The 19,768-nt window shown below is 39.4% G+C and overlaps 1 protein-coding gene across 1 annotated transcript in view; it reads left to right on the top strand.

Annotated features, from left to right (window-relative positions):
• TBC1D1 (TBC1 (tre-2/USP6, BUB2, cdc16) domain family, member 1) overlaps nucleotides 1-18,843 on the top strand; it is a gene marked incomplete at its 5' end in the record, with an annotated part of 57,138 nt that extends 38,295 nt beyond the window's left edge. The window contains 6 exons of the mRNA XM_010288030.1: nucleotides 1,688-1,846; nucleotides 8,639-8,883; nucleotides 9,333-9,492; nucleotides 12,938-13,107; nucleotides 15,993-16,163; nucleotides 18,303-18,843. Coding sequence (XP_010286332.1) covers nucleotides 1,688-1,846; nucleotides 8,639-8,883; nucleotides 9,333-9,492; nucleotides 12,938-13,107; nucleotides 15,993-16,163; nucleotides 18,303-18,503 — 1,106 coding nt within the window. The remainder of the gene's footprint in view (nucleotides 1-1,687; nucleotides 1,847-8,638; nucleotides 8,884-9,332; nucleotides 9,493-12,937; nucleotides 13,108-15,992; nucleotides 16,164-18,302) is intronic.
• Between the last annotated feature and the right edge of the window lie 925 nt (nucleotides 18,844-19,768).

The raw sequence follows: 19,768 nt of genomic DNA, 5'->3' as shown, positions 1-19,768 counted from the left end.
TAGAGTGATATCAAATTCCATACATATGCAGAAATGAAAAATGCATTTAAATTGAGTTTAGCAAGTTGTAGTTTAGACCGAAACCATGAAAAATAATTCGCGTAAGCAAGGCAAACAGGTAAGAAATGCAGGTTTCAATAAGCATGGGGCTTAAATTAGGATAACAAATATGTTGACCTATAATGTACACTGTAGTAGATGTTTAAATATAGTGCATCTTTCATTTAGGAAATAGTAAACTAAATACTTCATTTTACATGTATGATGCAGCATACAGAGAAAAACTTAGTATCAGACTGCTTCCTTAAAGGGAATTTGAATACATTTGTAATTTTGCAGCTGTACATGTGCCCTGTTAAGCCAGTTCTCCTCTATGTGACACATTCAACCTCACTGAAGCTAATGTGATTTTTGATGTGTATCTGAAGAGGAGAGCCTGGCTCATTCAGTGTCTGAAACAGCACTTCCACTCACTGTTTCATGTTGGAGACTTTTCGATAATTGGGTTTAAGTTCCCTAAAGTAATTTACAGAAACACTCTGTAAATACACTTGTGATGTGGATTCAAATATTACACATTTCTACTAGCATTTCATTTTCAAGCAATTGTCCGTGGATTATGATAGTGTAGTAAAAATAAGTATTGCAGAGATAAATTCATATCCTTTTGTGCTTGTATGAGAGAAGGAAGTTAAATTGGTCTAGTATGTGTTGTTATCTTTCCATGTAAGTTGTATGCTTGAGTCAATTTTGATTTCTCCTATTGCTGTCATCCATATGTTACATACATAAAAAAAAAAAAAAAAAAAAAAAAAGGGCAGCCCAAAAAACTTCCAAGTTATTTTAAATTGTAGTGTCTGGTTCAAGTACATCATGGATTAGACAGAATACTTTCCCAAACAATAGTGTATTGATCTCTTATGTCGATGATTTAATAGTGCCAGTCTTGTGGTGAATAAAGTATGCACGTAACAATAAACTTTCTGTTACCTTCAGAGCTTTGCGTATAGATACAAATAAAGGTTACCATTACCTATGTGAAATAGTTAAGTAGCATCATCCCTTTTTATAGAGAAAGAAATTCAAGCTTCAGAACATTTTTATGTGTACCAGTCCTTCAGCAAATCAATAGCAAACCTAGAAATACAATCCTTGCTGTCTGACTATCTGCCTTCTGTTGTAGTCTCTAGATCACATCTCATTTGTACTTGTTTATACTTTTGGTATGTGTGCATCCTGCCTTCCTAAAGTTTACTCCTAACAACAGTGTCAGTGCTATATTAGTGAAAAATGTTCTATTGCAGTGCTTTGTTGTATGCTTTACATGGAAAAATGCGAGATGAGCATATAATTTTTCAGAGACAAGTATTGCAATTTTTGCGGCCTCTTCTAGTACTTCTCAGACTGGATTTAAGTGGTAACCTTAGACTTAGGAGCTTACCCTGTTTCTACCTTAAACCTCTCCTGTTAAGATGCTGATGTCTTTTATTGGTTGAGGAAGTATAAGCACTGTAGTTTGACCTGCTTCTATGGTCTGCTGGGGGTAGCAGATACGGATCTAGCAGATAGGGATCTGCTTGCTTATTTGGCAGATACGGATCTTCAGTTCCTCAATCCTGTTAGCTTAACTATAGCTGAACCCTCAGTACGAGTACCAATTACTGTTTTAATGACTGACTTTTCTCAGGAGTACCACGTCACCACCGTGGGGAGATCTGGAAGTTTCTAGCAGAGCAATACCATCTTAAACATCAGTTTCCAAGTAAACAACAGCCAAAGGACACACCTTACAAAGAACTCCTAAAACAACTAACTTCCCAGCAACATGCAATACTTATTGACCTAGGTAAGTACAGTCGTTGTCTGAAATTAAAATAAGGGTTTTATGATCTCTGGAAGAGAAGTAGATAAAAGAAGGTAACACACAAAAAACCTCTCACCATTTAATAATAGGTTGTTGGTAAAAACTGCTTTTTAATCTGGTGTAAGTGAGAACTATTACTTGACACCATTAGGAAAATGCAAAATCTGCATTCCAAGCACAAAGGTCCCTTACAATATGTGGCAATAAAAGATTGTTAGATGTAATTGTAATGCATCTGTATTTCAGATATTGACAATGAACTCCACAGACCCGTGGAATACAAATTGTCAAGAAAGGAAGTCACTATTTAAGTGCAGACTGTTGAATAACATGTGCTATTCATTCCTGATGTCCAGTGTTTGCTGTCTCTGTTAAACACTTTTACTTGAAATAATGCAGAAGTTTTGCTTTTTGCTTTTTTTCCTTTTTTAATGTGTAGTTGCTAGCAGTTGGTATTTTTACTTGTATTAAAACAATTATGAAGGAAGCTCCTTTTAATAATAATTAAAAAAGGCTCTTTTTAAGGCAGGTTATTCACACCTAATTCACTGTCTAGTTTTAAGCAGTAGATGGCTTCTGATTAGGGATAGTGAATTGGTCTGTGGAGGCACATACACTGTTTGAGTGTAGTAGAGAGAGGTTAGGAACCAGGGCTCTTAAATCTGAAGTGACTGACAGGTGGGCTTCAGGCAGGCTTTTCGTCTTCTTGAGTAGAGTTTTCCATTTTCTCTCACATTTATTGTTCAAAACTCAAAAAGCTTTTTCTAGTATTAGAAGGAAACACAAGAAAGGAAATCTAAATGGAATGAAATGATTGTTTTAGGGTAGGAGCAGAAGAGATTGCTCCAGATAATTGTAAAAAAGCAGTCTTCATATAGCTCAAAAAATTATGTGATTCTTAAACCCTTCTTTTACTTTTTCCAGTCCTGTTCCTTTATCACTTTTAGTTCCCTTGTGTGAGATTGTCTTTCATTGACTGCCACTTGCAACTGCTAGACTAAGACGATAACGAAACCCGGGAACAGTTAATAAGACCAAAAGTCAGTATGCTCTGTAAGGTGTGGATCAGTATTAAACATTGTTAACTGCCTCTGGTTGCTGCTGCTCCCGGATGGTTTTATTAAGTTCTGTATCAGCACCAGCGACCTCTCCATCTCAGAAGCTCCCACGAGTCAGCCATTTGTTCTGTAGACCTCACAGAGGTATTTTTTGGCATCCTCTCTGTCTTCCCTCTTGAAGGCTGATCCCTTTTCTCTCCAGTCCTGCCCCCAAGCAGTGTGTGACTGCTCCTCAGCTGGGTTAAATATTCTGTGGAATCTGTTGCGGTCATTAAAGCATTTCTAACATGACAGTAATTATTCAAATGTATGTGACTGTTGAGTCAGATGTTCACATGTCTAACCTTTACCCTGGCAAAAGTATTTGTGTTTGAATGTAAGCCATCTAATGCAAGTCTATAACACCTCACTGGTATATGGCTGTATCAGAAGTTTTTACAGATAATCCACAGATTATCCTCATGAATATATGGTTGTGGATATTTTGTAAGATACTCTTCTCTCCTCCTTTGGATATTTTAATTCAGTTTATTGTCTCAGAAACCCGAAGCTGGTGTTTTTCCAAGGGGATCCCAGCTCTTCTGTGTGGGATAGTCCTTTGCTAACTCAATGTTCATTATGCTCTTCCATAATAAAGGAGAAAATTAATTGTTTTTTCCAGAGCATGACAGAACATACAAAAGGCTTGTGTTGTAGGACTTTTGGTTTGGGTCTGAGGAGTTGTGTGGGGCAATTTAACAGGTCCATGACTAAACGAATTTGCCATGAAAAACTCCATCAGGGAAGTTAGGCACTGCAAGCAACCCAATGTCATGTGTTAGAATGATAAAAATGTGTGGGAAAATCTGTACTTGTTTTGATCTGAATGATTAATACCTATTGTGTTATTTTCAATTATGTCTTTTCTGTAAAGAAATAGTCAGAGTTGTTCCACCACACTTCTGCTCTTTATAATTATTCAAACAGTATTTGAGTACTTTTAATTGCACATGAAAGGCTATGCCTCCTTTCTTCCACATGGAAGAATTGCCTGACGAGGGATCATCTGTACCCAGAGCTGTCCAGGGGCACCTATTTCTTAATAACTCAGCATGCAGACTATCTTCAGCATGTAAAGAACTATCAGAAGATTGGCCCAGTTTAGATGGTGACCTAAGCTTTGTATGGTAAATGAGAATATTTTCTCCTTTTTTTGCAACACTTGGTAAAGTGAGTAAAAATATCAAGGTAGTGCACAGAAAAAAAGAATCTGGTGGAACAGGCATGTTTCTGCAGAAACTGGTGTGAGCTGAGGTGGGGAGGGTGATGGTCGATGCCACCTTCACTTTCCTCCACTTGACAGGCCTTCCAGCTTTAGACTTGGCACTGGGCAAGGGGTAACACTCCAAGGATCCTTAATGACAGCTGGGAATAGGCATTTGCAATGTATGTAAATCGTTTCTCTCCAAATTTTGTCACACCAATTCTAGGAATTCCCCTGGACGGCACAGCACCAGAAGCAGTCTTCTGTTTTTGAGAGAGACATTTGTGTGCAACCAGAGATATTTGCTAGCAAGTACCCATCAGTGAAGTCAGCAAAGCTGGTGTTGATACCCCTGGCAATGAACGTTGGGATTCTGTCGCACTGAAGTGCCTCAGTAAGGGGTGAATAGTTTGGGACTGGATTAGCATATTGAACACCTTCAGCAGAGGGGAGAGGTGTGGGACAATTCCTGGACAGTAGGAAGCACGGTCAGTCTGAGCTTGGTTGGCTCACAGAGCAGACTGGGGCTTGCTGGCTCAGCAAGCTGTTGATATTTTCTGCCTGGTTCTGCTTGTAGAAACAAATGACTGCATGTGTTGGCAAATGGGTAACTGCACAGTGGCTTTCATGCAAAGTGTTGTTTTTGCGGCGGAGCTATTTGCTAGCCCAGTAGCTGAGGGAAGGTTCGGGCCCTATTATTTCAGTAAGATGAAACTAGGAAGCTGAAGGCTTTGGTGATCACATTGAAATAGGGTAGTGCTGCACAGTAACATAGCATAACTGGGTAGCTAGAAGGAATTTGTGTGTTCTGACTTGTGTTCCTTCAGGCTATCAGAAGTGTTTCTCTTAAACAGGTCTGTAAGAATCCTTCTGAAAGCATGCACTTTTCCCTTGAGAGAAAAAAAACTATGTTCTTGCAACATGGTATAATATTTGAAAAACCTTCCCCAAATTAAGCTAACAAGGTCTTGCTAAGACAGTATGAGCCAAAGCCATAATAGTATTACACGTGCTTAGTTGAATCAATGCATCTTCCAGTGTAAATAGTGCTTCCTGAGAGTGAGAACAGCAGTGTGCATCTGGATGCAGAGGTAAGGTATAGCAGCTGCTTTCCTGGCCCAGCTTATGTGTCACAGTGCTATTTTATTAACAAGAAGAAAGCCGCAATTCCCTCAAGGCTTTTTTTTGTATTTCCTTTTGTGGTCCCACCTGCAGAACCTCTGCAGTGACTGGGGATTTCAAGTCCTGAACACCCAAGTCATGTTTAGTAAATGATTTCTTCTCTCAATAAGGTAGGGTAAACTGAGTTCCAGATGCTATCAGTGTAGGAAACCACTGTATTCATCACTGAGTGTTTGCTGAACACACTATAAAATTATGTTTTGTTTTATTACGTTTCAAAAATAAAGTAGTAGGTACCTACCTTCTCATTCTGGTGCTCTTGAGGTATCACAGTTCACTTACAGTCTCTTTTCAGCAGGGCCAGAAGTAGTTTGCTCCTAAGTAACAGCTAAAATTCTTAGTTAAGTCATCACCAGGGCACTCAGAAACAAATCGCCTTGTGGGTTTAGCAGTTCTGCTCCTTCTCCATTTACTGTTTTTAGAACTTCTTAGCATTTTTATTCTTGCTCAGCTTGTTACTTTTCTTCATGACTTGTATGAAAGGACCCTTGCTGCAATAGTGAGGCCATACAGGTCTGCCTTTAGACCATGCTGTAATAACTTGTCATTCAGGCAGAGGTTTCCTTTGCAAAGGAACACAAGCTCCTTCTCATTGGGAGGTTAGAAATATTTCTTCTGTAACATTCAGCTCTGTGACGGCCTGGCCAGGGGAGACCTGCTCAGAAACTGAATGCCAGTGTCCCATGTGACAGGCTAGAGCAGCTACCAGATCGCAGAAGGACTCTGCCCTGGGCTTCATCTTCTTGAAACAGGAGCTCTGATGTTATCTGGCAACACAGCAGCATTCCAGGAGCTAAAGGGTGGGGTCGTATTTAACAAGTGCACAACGGGAAAACAAGCTCCACTTAATACTAGAACAAAGGAGGTATTCAAATTTCTTCTCTGTGGAGGTGTTTCACGGGGGAAATCTGATGAGGGGGGCTTTAATAGAAATTAAAATATTCCCTTTTGGAAACATTTTCTAAAAAAATCTTTAAAAGTGAAGCCTTTAAAGTGTCTGTTCACGGAATCACAGAATGGTTGAGATTGGAAGGGGGCTCTTGAGATCATCTAGTCCAAACCCCTGCTCAAAGTACGGTCACTTAGATTAGGTTGCCCAGGATCATGTTCCGAACCACTCAGGTTTTGAGTATGTCCACAGACGGAGACTCCACAACCGGTATCTGGCCACTCTTACAATAAAAAAAGACTTTTTTTCTTATGTTGAGGTGGGATTTCCTGTATTTCAATTTGTGCCCATTACTTCTTGTCCTGTCAGTGGGGACTACTGAGAAGAGCCTGGCTCCCTCTTCAGTCCCTCACACTGGTTATTTGCGCATACTGATAAGATTCCCCTGAGCCTTCTCCAGGCTGAAATCAGTCCCAAGTCTCTCAGCCGTCCTTCATAAGAGAGATGCTCCACTCCCTTCATCATTTTAGTGGCCCTTTGCTGGACTCTCTGGGATGTCCATGTCTCTCTTGCACTGAGGAGCCCAGAACTGGACACAGGATTCCAGGTGTGGCCTCACCAGTGCAGAGCAGAGGGGAAGGATCACCCAACTCTGCCTGCTGGCACCACTCCTCGCAGTGCAGCCCAGGATACTTGCTGCAAGGGCAGGTTGGTGGCTCATGTTCAACTTGCAACCACCAGGGCCCCCAAGTCCTCTTCTGCAAAGCTGCTTTCCAGCCGGGTGGCCCTCAGCGTGTATTTGTACCTGGGGTTATTCCTCCTAAGATGAAGGACTTTGCACTTTCCTTTGACCTTCATGAAGTTCCTGTCAACCAGTTTCTCCAGCCTGTTGAGGTCCCTCGGAATGGCAGCACTGCCCTCTGGTGTATCAGCTTCCTGCTTTTGTATCATCTGCAAACTTGCTGAGGGTTGGCTCTGCCCTATCATCCAGGTTGTTAATGACCCTCCCTAATCAGGGATCAGCTAGAACAAAGGCTACAGGCAGCCTGTGTCAAGTGTTGGTTAGAAGCTGGCAGAGCTACCCTTACCACAGCCTCAGCCTTACCTGCCAGCAGCAGCACCTTCAGGTTCCCAGGAGTCCCCGGCCATCCTGAACAAAGTGTCCAGATGCTCAAGAAAAGCAAGCTGAAAGAAGCAAAGCCCACACAAAGTGCCGTGTTTGTTGGCTGCCTCTTTTAGCTGCACTCTCATATAACGTATATAGCATGTATCTAGCATCTATCACAGCACATACATAGCTATGCAATTCTTGATATTGTAAGGGCTGCAGAAAAGACAAATTGAGTTTTTATTCGTTGAGTAAATATTGTGGGTCAAACCAATTGTCCAAGTTAGTTGGATTGGTTTGTTTTAAGGACATGTGTGTCCCAGCTCTGTATGAAAGTTTACAGATAAGCCAGCCTGCGGTGGAAGTTGTTGTCTCGTTCCAGAGCTGAAGGGCTAGAAATGGCTCAGTTGTACTCCTAGAGCTCTGCAATTAGTACAGTTTACTTTAAGCTGGGATTTAGAGAGATGTGGGGAATAGATCCAAAGCCCATCACTACCAAGAGAAAGTTTTGCTCCCACAACTGACTCCCACTCTCCAAGCACTCATCACTTGTGCTGCTGCTCGTGGGACGCCTTCTGGAGCTGACACACCTGAGCAACAGGACAGAACAACTAACCCCATGTAAAAGGGGATTTAAAAGGATTTTAAAAGGCCATGTTAGTGAACTGGATCAGCTCATGGAAGAGTTTGAACTTCATGCTGCAGGAAAGAGGACGGACCCTTAAGACTGAGAGGGACCAAGGCAAGGAGGAAGGTGACAAGAGACACATTTACTGGAAAGAAAGACAAGAAAAGAGAAAGGGAAGGGCCCCCAACACAGAGAACACAGATATTCTGAGTTTGTGCCTGTACCCTAATACTTGTCTAAAAGCCAGCACTTCTTAATCAGGAAGAGAACTGGGTGAATCATTGAGACACTGAATAGTCTCCTCCTATTATAGGCAACCACCCTCTTATAAGCCCTTTAACAAACTGATTCAAGGGCCATTCTTAAGAACCAGTTACTCAGCTGGTCCAAACAACAGACTGTCCCAATCCCAGAGCCTGTCTTCTCTGACAATTGCTAAATTAATTTTGCAACTGCTGTAATAAAACTAATCAGAGAAGCACTTATCTATAAATTATAAGTCAATAGTTCTGCATAGTTAACTTCCTTATGGTCTTGCTGAAGGTTGACTCAGAATCTACCTTTCAGAAGACTCTTCCTTTTGAAAGACTGTTTAATTTGATAACATGGCAAGTATTTTTTTGTTTATTTTTTAGTTTAAGTCACTAACTTCAGCTGTTTTCACAGGGCGCACATTTCCAACACATCCATATTTCTCAGCGCAGCTGGGAGCTGGGCAGCTGTCACTCTACAATATTTTGAAGGCCTATTCACTTCTGGATCAGGAAGTGGGATACTGCCAGGGCCTTAGTTTCGTAGCAGGAGTTTTACTACTTCATATGAGTGAAGAGGAGGCTTTTAAAATGCTAAAGTTTCTCATGTTTGACATGGGCCTGAGAAAACAGTATCGTCCTGACATGACAATTTTACAGGTATGATTTCAATTTTTCTAATAAAAGGGTGCTAATGTTAAATCATAATAATGCAAAGTAGGTCGCATTGTCAAAATCTGGACTTGAACTTAAATTCAGTTCTCAAAAACGGGAAAGGATAGTCTGGGAAAAGAACACATCATCTTAAATGCACTGGTTTCAAATAAAAATTCTCCCAGGGAAACTGTGAAAACCATAAATAAGAAGAGTTCTGTTATGTGTTGTATGGTGTTGAAATGACCCTGCAAATGAACCTGTCATAGGCTCAGGGATCACATCCTGGATCTTTTAGGTGGCTTCTGAGTATTTCTTTTCTTCACATAATTCCATCCAAATATCAATTGACAGATTTCTTTCACTGTTTCCAGTAAGAGTGTGAAGTGTGGACATTGCTACTATGAGTGTTAAAATATGTTTGTCTTTAGTCTCTTTGGTTTTATTCCATACAGATCCAGATGTATCAACTTTCTCGACTTCTTCATGACTACCATCGGGATCTCTATAACCACCTAGAGGAACATGAGATTGGCCCCAGCCTTTATGCTGCTCCCTGGTTTCTCACCATGTTTGCCTCCCAGTTTCCTCTCGGATTTGTAGCCAGAGTGTTTGGTAATTCTTCATAAAACTTCCATCTGTTCTTTTTGAAGTCTTATATTTGGAATCCTGTTATTAGGAATGGCATTGTTTTCCAACCTGTTCCAGGCACCCAGAGAAATATTTTACTTACTATTGATGAACAGAAGAACAACAGAGGTCATCTTACAGAGCATGTAGTATTTGCAGTAAAATGGAAAGAGAGAGGAGGAAAGCATATGACAGTCCCAAACCATCCTGTCTTTTCATCCTTATTGTTACCTTTTCCCACCTTGTAAACATTTGTAGAGAGGATGTAAAATTTGATGCCATGAAAGCATGGTAATACGACAGTGGCACTTCAACACTGACAATTAGTTTCAAGCTAAAAATAGATGTAATAAAGGCATCATCTGAGAAATATATCCATTTACTCCATTATCATAGCCTCCAACAGCGTCAGTGGAAAATTATTTTGAGGGTTGTGTTTTTAAAACACACACAGAGATGACCCTTGCAGTTTAATCATGGATTTACTCTGCAGAAACACAGGAATTTTAAACTAGTATTTCTTATCCTTACAATTTTAGCCTGACTGATAGTCTCACTTTTGGAAAATGTTCAGAAGCATATGGGGTTTAGGCTCTAAAGCCAATTCTCTTACCTATTTTTAGAATCCTCAGAAGTGAAGTTCTCTTCTTTTAATTACATTTAAATTATGAATTTACCTTGATGCTATCTTATGGACATATATTTCATAGATTAATTGTTTGGTATTTGAGAATATGCTTTATTTCCTTGTCAGTTGTTTGTTTTTCAGTTTCACTTGCAGCTTTCAACGTTTCAAAGTATTCAGTAATTTCCTTAAAGCAGTGTTTACTTGAACTATGTAAATCGAGAATGTTGGACATTCTTATACATTAGAAAGTAGAATCTCACCTTCACCCATGCTAAAGACTCTGAAGCACAAACCTAAAAAAGGCTGGAGCTGTCACTTTGCTCGTGGCTGTCGTTAGCAGCGTGGGGTGTTAGGATACGAACAGTTCTGACCCATGTGTTCACACACTTTTGCAGAACACACATGTATTTTCATTGCTCGCTTATTAGAACCCTGGGGGTGAAAGAATGTCGCCTTTTAATGTTGAAGTAACTCAGCTGTAGGTTACTAAGACTGTAAGATTGCGTTGCCGTTTTCTAACATGGTATCTTTGAATCCTTGATACTTAAGGCCCCACTGCTATTTAATAATATAATTCTTACAGACTGCTTCCTTTAGATTTCCAGAGAGTGTACTTAATTGCAAGCATCTTACAAGCCATGTGTAAAAGAAACGGCCTAGAAAGAGGTTAACCCAAAGACTGTTTTCGGAGTCAAATAGCAAACCTCCTTTTTACTTTTTAATTATTTGTCCAAACTTTCAACACTTCCCCTGAAGATCCCTTGAAAGTACAGCGTTAACAAAGATGTGTTCTTTAATACCCCTATTTACTTACTAATGGAGGATACTTGGTAGAATAATGTTTATTTTGTTTCAAGATTGTAAATAAAACTTGATTATTTTTTTTAATCCAGTAGGCTGCCAGTCATGCTGACATTAATTTGGGTACCTTCACTTTATTGTCGTTGGCTGGCAGCCCACATAACGAGGAGTGGATAACAAACAGGTCTTTGTTAAGTACATGGTATTTTAAATGAGAGGGGGATTTCAGCCATATATTACCAGCTTAGCTCATACAGACATTCGTTAACAACTTATAGGTCACCTTGAGTTAATCTACTTGTCTTTATGGGGCAGGTGCTGAATCATAAATATGCATTATTTTCCAGCTCCGTTTTTTTCACTTTGTGTTTCCTAGTTGTTCTTCAGCATTCCCTCTCCTAATATAGAGCTTTTCCTATAAAGCATTTTCCCATAGTTTTCAGTTTCAATAGAGAACTGAGGCGGATGCCTACTCTGTTACCACTTTTCAATCATTCTTGCCTTTAGACTTCACATTGAATCAGAGCTGAAAATCTTACAACGCTTTTAGGACAAATGGTGGCAAAGTGCAAGATTTATGGTTAGTTGTTACTTGTGCTTTTCTCAAAGAGAAAGAGAGAGAAGTGAAATGAGTTCAACATCACAGGCGAAAGACCACAAGGGGGAATTTCATTCTGATACAAATTTGGAAAGAAAGGTTGCTTTTACTAAGAAAGGCAGTTAGCCAGTGTTTCCATATGTTCTTTACTACATCAGAAATACCTGTGGTTTTGCTAGTAGTTGTTTCCCTTACTGTGTGGTGATTTTTTTTCCCCTCTCTCTCTATTCTTCTTCCTTTTTTTTTTTTTTTTTAAATCATTTAAGACATTTATTTGGTGTCATTGTGCTACTTTGTAAGTGATTCTGACTTCATTCACAGGTTCAAATACAAGGAAGGGAAAGAGCAAGAGAAAAGACCTTTAAAAATAAAAATATATTTAGGAAATACAGAATAAAACCACAGTATCTTCTCTTCCTTTTCCACCTCCACAAGTATTGGTTTATATGTTAGATGCTTTTGCCAGTAATGAGTCCCTCAAAATCAGGAGCTGATTCTGAGTTATAGTAGCAGGAAAGTCAAATGCAGGGCAATGCTGTTTATACTGTGGACAGATGGGTTTGTCAAGATGGGTTTCTTGTCTGATGCTTTCAGTCTCCTATTTCTTTCCTCTATAAAGACATAGGCAATGTGTAAAGGAAAAAAAAAAAAAGGAAGTTGCATTGAAAAGGTCAGTAGATACTGTGGTTTCAGTGCGCTTGAATGTATGCCAGGTGCTGTCCTCGCAGGGCCACCTGCAATATTAACACTTAAGCTGTATCACTAAGATTCCAGGGTATGTATTAATGTAGCTGCAAGAATATTAACCTAAGTGATTGAGACACATATAAAAAAAAAAAGCACATGCACATGAAACTGGAGACTGCTGGGAAGTGCACATTTAGCCTTATGTACTCAATATTGTACAACTGAGATTTTGTAGCTTTCTCCACCAGATGAGAAAAGAACAGAACTTCAGATGTTCAACTGTGTCTTCAGATGTATTTTTTGTCTGTTGTATTAGCATTTTTAAATGGCATTGGCATTAGAATTCCATTCAAATTCAGATTCCCATGAACATCTCAAAAGAAAAAAGCCCACAAAACTATTACATGCACAAAAAATGGCAACACTGACTAACTTGATTACCTGGTTTGTTGTGTATTTAGCTTAAATTTGAATTGGATTTTTTGGATGGATAAACAAGTTAATAATTGATTGTGTTAGTCAAATGTGCTATTCACAGTAATAATCTTGATCGTACAAAACTTCTAAAGCCATAGCCACAGTAATAAAAGCATGTGTCCGGCAGAGTATATCCAGATTGCCCCTATAAGAAATTGTTGTCCTTGGACATTTTACTTTTCTATTTTCTTGTCAAAAGATTACTTGCCTGATGTACTCTGTTTTCTTTGTTTTCACAGATATGCTCTTTCTTCAAGGATCAGAAGCTATATTTAAAGTGGCTTTAAGCCTTTTGGGGAGCCACAAGCCCTTGATTCTGCAGCATGAGAACCTAGAAACGATTGTTGATTTTATTAAAAGTACTCTCCCTAACTTGGGGTTGGTACAGATGGAAAAGACCATTAGTCAGGTATGGAATAATCTGAACATAGGAGTAGTAGTTAAAGAAATGCTCTTTTTAACAAGTTCTTGACAGAAAAACCACAATAGTGAATCATGTTACCTCAAGCTGAGAATTCTGTTATTGTAGTTCTGAAGGTGTTGAAAATTTTTTGAAGTAGACCTTAATTTTTGGAAGTATATGATTTAATATAGTACTTCTGTATTCATACATCTACATGTTGGTTATGGTCACTTTATGAAGCCTTTAATGAAATGGAGCTCACTTTTTTTTTCCCCAAATGTGCATAATGGCTGTTATTGGGAGCAATATTATAGCCCATATGCAGTGCATTCCACAAAAAAAGCAGCAAGGGTGGCTAGAAGCCTTCTGAGTTTTCCTGTCTCCAGAGAATCTTGCTCTCCAAGTCTCATTTCAGAAGCAGTTGACCTTACTGAAATCAGAAGCCTTCCTACGTTGACTTTGACTGTACTGGCTTTTGTGGTGCTGGTTCAGTGTGTTACAACAGTGCCTTTGTATTTCTGCCGGGAGTACACGGGGCGGTGCAGTCTCTCGCAGTGAGCAGTGACTCTAGACAGCAAAAACGGGGAATCCTTGATATATCCTTCTTAAAATGGCAGACAAGGAAAATGATGCAATATTGTTAAGCTAGCAGAAGGCTCCAGATGATAACTATAGCATTTGAAAAAATCGCAAATTATTGAAGTTAAGGCTTGCCTGTTTAGAAACCCTACCTGTTACACTTGACGTCTAATTTGCAGCAGACAAGCAGAAGATGGCTTTTAGTCTCTTTTTCTGAAGGCCTTTTGTGGTCCAGAACATGGAGGGGGTACTGCACAGATTGCCAATGCCTGCCACTCGCCCAGGGCTGAAGGAGCTCTGCCAAGCCCGTGGCTTGACAAAGAAAGCAGACGGCAGCACGGTACCTCGCAGAATGCTGCGAGGGGCTCCCTTCTGCTCCCTGGCGGCAGAGCTTCCCGCGGACATGCGCTCAAGTTAGGATCAGAAAAATTGCTTCTAGTGCTTACTATCAAAGGAAGGAGGGGAGAGCTAGAAAGCCTGTGCGAGGGGAAGGAGCGCAAGCGATTTATAGGGGCAAAGGGGATCGTATGTTACCTGCCAGGCTGAAGTGCACAGCGCTGCAGAGACTTGCAGTGCTTAGGCGACCTGTGGAAAGCCATTGGCTTTGAGCAGAAGGAGGGAGAGATGCTCTCTTTAGGCAGCTCTGACTGCTCTAAATTTCAAGGGGGCAGGTAGAAGTGAGTTGAAGGGAGAGCAGTTCCCCCTGCTTTGATCTTTGAAGAGAGCGGCTGTTTGACCAGCCCTGCAGTCCATACACATTACACATTAGCCCGTCCTGGGCTAATCCCTATCCTCCTCACGCCTTCTGCAGCATGGCCGTTGGCTTACATGCCCTAACATGCCTTCACTTAGCTAGGTTTCAAGGCAAGCTTTTGATTTGCCTCATGTTTCCCCCCTTTCAGATTTGATACTCTGGGTATGAGAGCAGGAATTTCCCTCCCTTTTCAAGAGCTCAAAGGCTAGAAGTGGCGGAGGTCATGAGAGGAACTAGTGTTCTGCCCTGCTGAATTGCACCATTTGTTTTACTGAAATTTCAACAGCGTATGTTCTCCAGAGATGCACAGATCTACAAAAAATGAAAGTTCCATATGTGTAACCAAACTCAAAGTAAAATTGTATTTTAGCCTTCTGTACTTAGATGCTCGGTATGTGTGTTTCTGCTGCTATGCAACTACTTGCGAGAATTTTTGTATAGCTTATGTAACAGGTGTCAGAAACATTTCATAAACTGATGTTTTCTTTAACTATATCCATCAGTTAAAGTTTTGTAGACAAAGCAGATAAAATAGGAAATAATTCTTGTCATTTCAACAGGCATTTAAGATAGGATTTGCTATTTGACTCATTTCCAAAAGGAATAAAGTACAAGATGTTTAAAAATTAAGAATAGCCCTTGAACGTGTATTCTCGGACTATTTTCCAGGTGCATTTTTAAATCCACTTTTGTTTCTACTATGTTCTGTGATTGGCACACTTGTTCTTTTGATTTACCACCTCTTCACTGCTTTCAGAGGAGATAACTAGCCCAGGGACATTTAGAGTCATATTTCCTGAATAATTTGAAGGCAAATGTTTGCCAAAACCTAGAAAAAGGAACATACAATAGCATTTTTTTCCTTTGGGTCTGTGCAGCTCAATTTATTTACACTCTGTGCAGCTCAATTTATTTATCTGCTTTTAAAATAAAAGGTTTTCTTAATATTCATGTATAAAACTGAGCACTCATTTTTGTGATTCATAGTTAACAATAATAGAAATCTACTTTGACATTACATAATGTTTAAGTGCATTGGTGTAAGGATAGATTATTTAATTTTCTTTCAGTCTCTAGGAGTACCATAGAATCATGAACAAACCTAGCGATGTTTACTGTTTTTCATATAAAGCTTTCATTCTACTTAGCCTTACACTTGTACCTGTGGCACATGGGCTTGGACCACACTTCTCTAAAGTGACATCTAATTCTGAGTATGTCTAGGAGGGTTTATGCCAAACTGAGATGCATTAAATTTGAAATCTAAAAAAGAGAATACTCTACAAAGTCTACACTTCTTGAAAACTTTAGTGTGACTTTGCTGAAGTCAGGCAGCAAATCAGTCTCAAAGTGTTTTAAGTAGATCCAATGCCAGTATATTGCACTCTACTGCCTCAATCTTTCCATTTCTAGAGTAGAAAATGTGAATGACAAAAATTAAGTCCTTTTTTTAATGCAGTGATTAGATATCTGAGTCTAGACCCATAGATTTTTAAAGCATTGAATGAGCTATGTCTGTGATCTGCACAGCACCTAATAATATTTTTATATACAACAGGTGTTTGAAATGGATATTGCCAAGCAGTTGCAAGCTTATGAAGTTGAATACCATGTGCTGCAGGATGAGCTTATAGATTCATCTTTAAATGACAATCAGAGACTGGATAAATTAGAAAAAGCAAACAGTAGCTTGCGCAAACAAAACTTTGATCTACTGGAAGAACTGCAGGTACAATTTATATTTCATATTTAATTAACATTCTAATTTATCAACTTTTTCAAAAGAGACCATCCAACACTAAGGCACAGGAGAAATTGGTGTTCAGTCCAGTGACTTTAAAGCATAGCCACTTGCAATTTTATTTAATTTAGCCTTTAAATTTTAAATGCAGAAGAAATTCTGAGAGGGTGGTGTATAGAGCATATACTTGCAATTAGTGGAAGGTTGATTCATCACACCACCTCTTCTCTTGTAATTAAAATCATAGCTGTAGAAGATGACTAAAAATGCACAAAGTGCTTTCTCAGCTTCATTTTTGCATTTTCAGTCACTGCTTTATAACAGCGGGGATACTAGTCTATCACAAGTGGGAAAGCTAATGCCAGTGTCACAATTTAGAGAGATACCAGATATAGGATACGTTGTCTATAAAGACATACTCTTTCTTAGAATTTTTTTTAACTGTTATCCAAATTGCTTACAGAATATGTGAAATAACAATTTCTAATATAGGCTTGGTGCCTGCTCAGTCTGCAGCTTTTTCAGAGGCAGTACACCTGGCAGTACGCCTCTGTAGGGGTTATTCTTCGCTTAACTGTTCAAGAAGGCAGCTTTCTGACTGCTTTGTAAGAGGACATTTGTTATAAAACTTTTGACCATGCATTTAGTTTGATGGAGATGGGGACTTCAAGAGTAAGAAGCAGACATTTCAAACCTCTTGATTATTGTCAAAGACATGAACTTTGTAAGATAATCGGTGAGGGAAGGAGTTCAGGTTTTGCCACCATTGGTCCTGTATCATGACCAAAGCTATGTGACTGTACAGACTTAAATTGCCTCTCTTAACAAAAATGTGCCTAATCTGTAAATTCTGATCCTGTGAGATCTGAACCCATTTCAGGTTCTAAGATGAGCTTTAGAGAAGTCAGAAGAAGAGATACTTCTCTGCAAGATATTTTCAGAAAGCTTCAGGCACATGGGCAAGGCAATAGTCGAATGTTGCATGGGGGAGAGGGATTTCCAGGATGCGATTCAAGATGTAATTTGTATAGATATGTATGTATAGATAATGTATAGATACCTGCAGCAAGGGATCTTCCACCCCCTCTTGCCCCTAAAGACTTTGCAGCCCTAAGCAGTTTTTTACAAAGCTGTTCTCCACCTGAGTGCTGGCAAGTCAGTACCGAACATCATAGTGGGGAGCTTAGTTGTCTGTAGTGTTGGAGCAATCCCTTTGTCTTGGAGGTGGGCCTCGTTAGTCTTCATTTCCTGTGGTGAATGGTGACCCATTGCTGATGGGAGGAAAATGCATGAGCAAACAACGTGGGTCATGGTTTGTCAATATTTTGCCCTCAAAGGCTGAGCTTTTTAAACCCCCAGAATAACATGAAGAGTAGTGAGCTCATCAGAAAGGCAAATACTTCCCTGAAAGCCCAGACCATCCAGCGCTGTTGTCTCTGATGTTATCGAGTGCTGAAACACATCTCTGCTTTTGTCAAAGTACCTCAGCTGCAGATCTCACATGATGAGGTTGAATGTTCTAATACTTTGGTTTGCCATGAAATAGAATGCCCATCCATGCAGCCTTTTGAAGGAGAATTTTTGGAATTTTTCAAGATGTGTTGTCTCTTCACATATTGCACTAAATCCCCTTTTCTGCCTTTGCCTCCAAATCTTGCATTTGTTGGACCTAATGCCGAGGTGAAATGAGGATCCAGCAAACAGGCTGGGTTGTCTTTGCTTTGCAGAGGATGTGGAATTCAACAAATAATGGCTGGCCAAAAATGTCTCCCAATTGACCCATACAGAGGCATATCTTAACCTGTAGTTCTTTGGTATATAATTTGCAAACTTAGTAACTTTCTAATTTCATTACTTTGCATTATATTTTGAGTTTAATTGTGAACTAAAGCAATGAAATTGAAAGAGGGAAGTTTCTTGTTATAGACGATACCATAGTTGTAGTCTAAAGTACACAGATCTAATAACATTTGTCATGCCTTTTACCTTTGCAATTTTTCGTCATTTGGAAAGTATTTTATATGTATTAACTTATCTCAAAATAGTTTAAAGTTGGCTTCAGTTATTAATAATTTTTTTTTCTTTCCCCTTCTTCCTTCCCCTCCTCCTTTCTTCTTACTTTGAAAGGTGGCTAATGGAAAGATCCAAAACCTTGAAGCCACAGTAGAGCTTTTATTGACCAGTGAAGGCAAATTGAAGCAGTCCATTCTCACTCTTGAGCAGGAGCGAGCAGCTTTGCTGAAAGCAGTGGAAGAGATGCAGAAGAAGTTTGGTGATACAGATGGGAAGCCTCTGCTTACTAGACAAGAACACATGGATGCTGACTGACATGCACAAGTGTAATGGAGCAGAGAAGCTGAGCAAGAAACAAAGGGAAGAATTGGGTCTTTTTGTCATGATCCATGGGGATTTGACATCGTCACCTTCATTGTACCTGCCTTACTGTAGCAAAGCAAGATATGGGCATGGTGGCTTCCTATATCAGAGAAGCTGGTTTCTCGGGGAGAAGGCTCTTTTTTCTTAGTATGTAGAAATACTATGAACAGTAAGAAGCCACATAATAATAAGCAGGAGAAACTTAATAGGGCATGCAGTCATACACAATATACTGTAAGGATGTCGTGGATTCTTCCATAAGTGCTTCTAAACCTAAGTGCTTTGTGTTTGTTACATATTTTGTTTGTGTGTAGATCAGCACCATGTTAAATAGCACATCCTTTAGAAGGTCCTTTGAAGACATATGGCAATGTAAAACCTTTGAATGGATGACTGCCCCATTGCAGCTATGCAGTGGTGACATTTACAGAGAGTTTTGTGATTGGACTCGAGATATTTTTGACAGTGTAAGTTTCCTACAGCTTGACTGGGATCTGTTAATTATGTTGTTTACGCTTCAGAAAACTGCTTCCTGATGCTTGAAGGTGTCAATCTGTTGGACTCCAGAGAGCTGGACTTCATCATATGTAACTATACATAATTGGGGGTTGCCATCTGTTTTTATAAGTACATCGTTTTAATACATTTTTTGTTTAACAAATGTTAATTTTGTGTATTGTTAGTTGGCATTATCTGATAAACATACTGTATATAGTAACGGCGTTACGCTTAACAAAGTACACTGACATTGGTTTGGTGAAGCCTATGACTCTTGCAACATCATCCAAGGGTTTATATTCAGAATCTTCAAGTTTTACCTTATTTATTTCTGATCTGCTGTGTGATGTAAGACATCACAGTAATGCCCACTGTCATTTTTTCCCCTTTATTTGATACTCTGTGCCTGCCCACCCACCCATCCTCTAGGAAATGTTATTCTTTAAGACTTTTTCTGAAGTAGTGGAAGCACTTCAAGAGCTTCATGTTGTGCCAGATATGCTTGAACTGTTTTATAAAGGGTATGGCAGTTTGAATTAGGATACAATTCTTTTTACATCTTTCAAGTAAGATTACACATGTAAAAAAAAAAAAAAAATTCTTGCTTTCCTTATATACAATGAAAGTAGTTTTCCAGACCAGTTAAAGCACCACTGCTACAAGTGCAATAATATCCGTGGATACCCAGTTGTTTGGGTTTGCTTCAGAACTAGGAATAG

This window comes from Phaethon lepturus, unplaced genomic scaffold (genome assembly GCF_000687285.1).
Source record: "Phaethon lepturus isolate BGI_N335 unplaced genomic scaffold, ASM68728v1 scaffold2515, whole genome shotgun sequence".
Lineage (NCBI taxonomy): Eukaryota > Metazoa > Chordata > Aves > Phaethontiformes > Phaethontidae > Phaethon > Phaethon lepturus.
The sequence above is the reverse complement of the archived record's forward strand: the minus strand, read 5'-3'. Positions and strand labels throughout refer to the sequence as shown.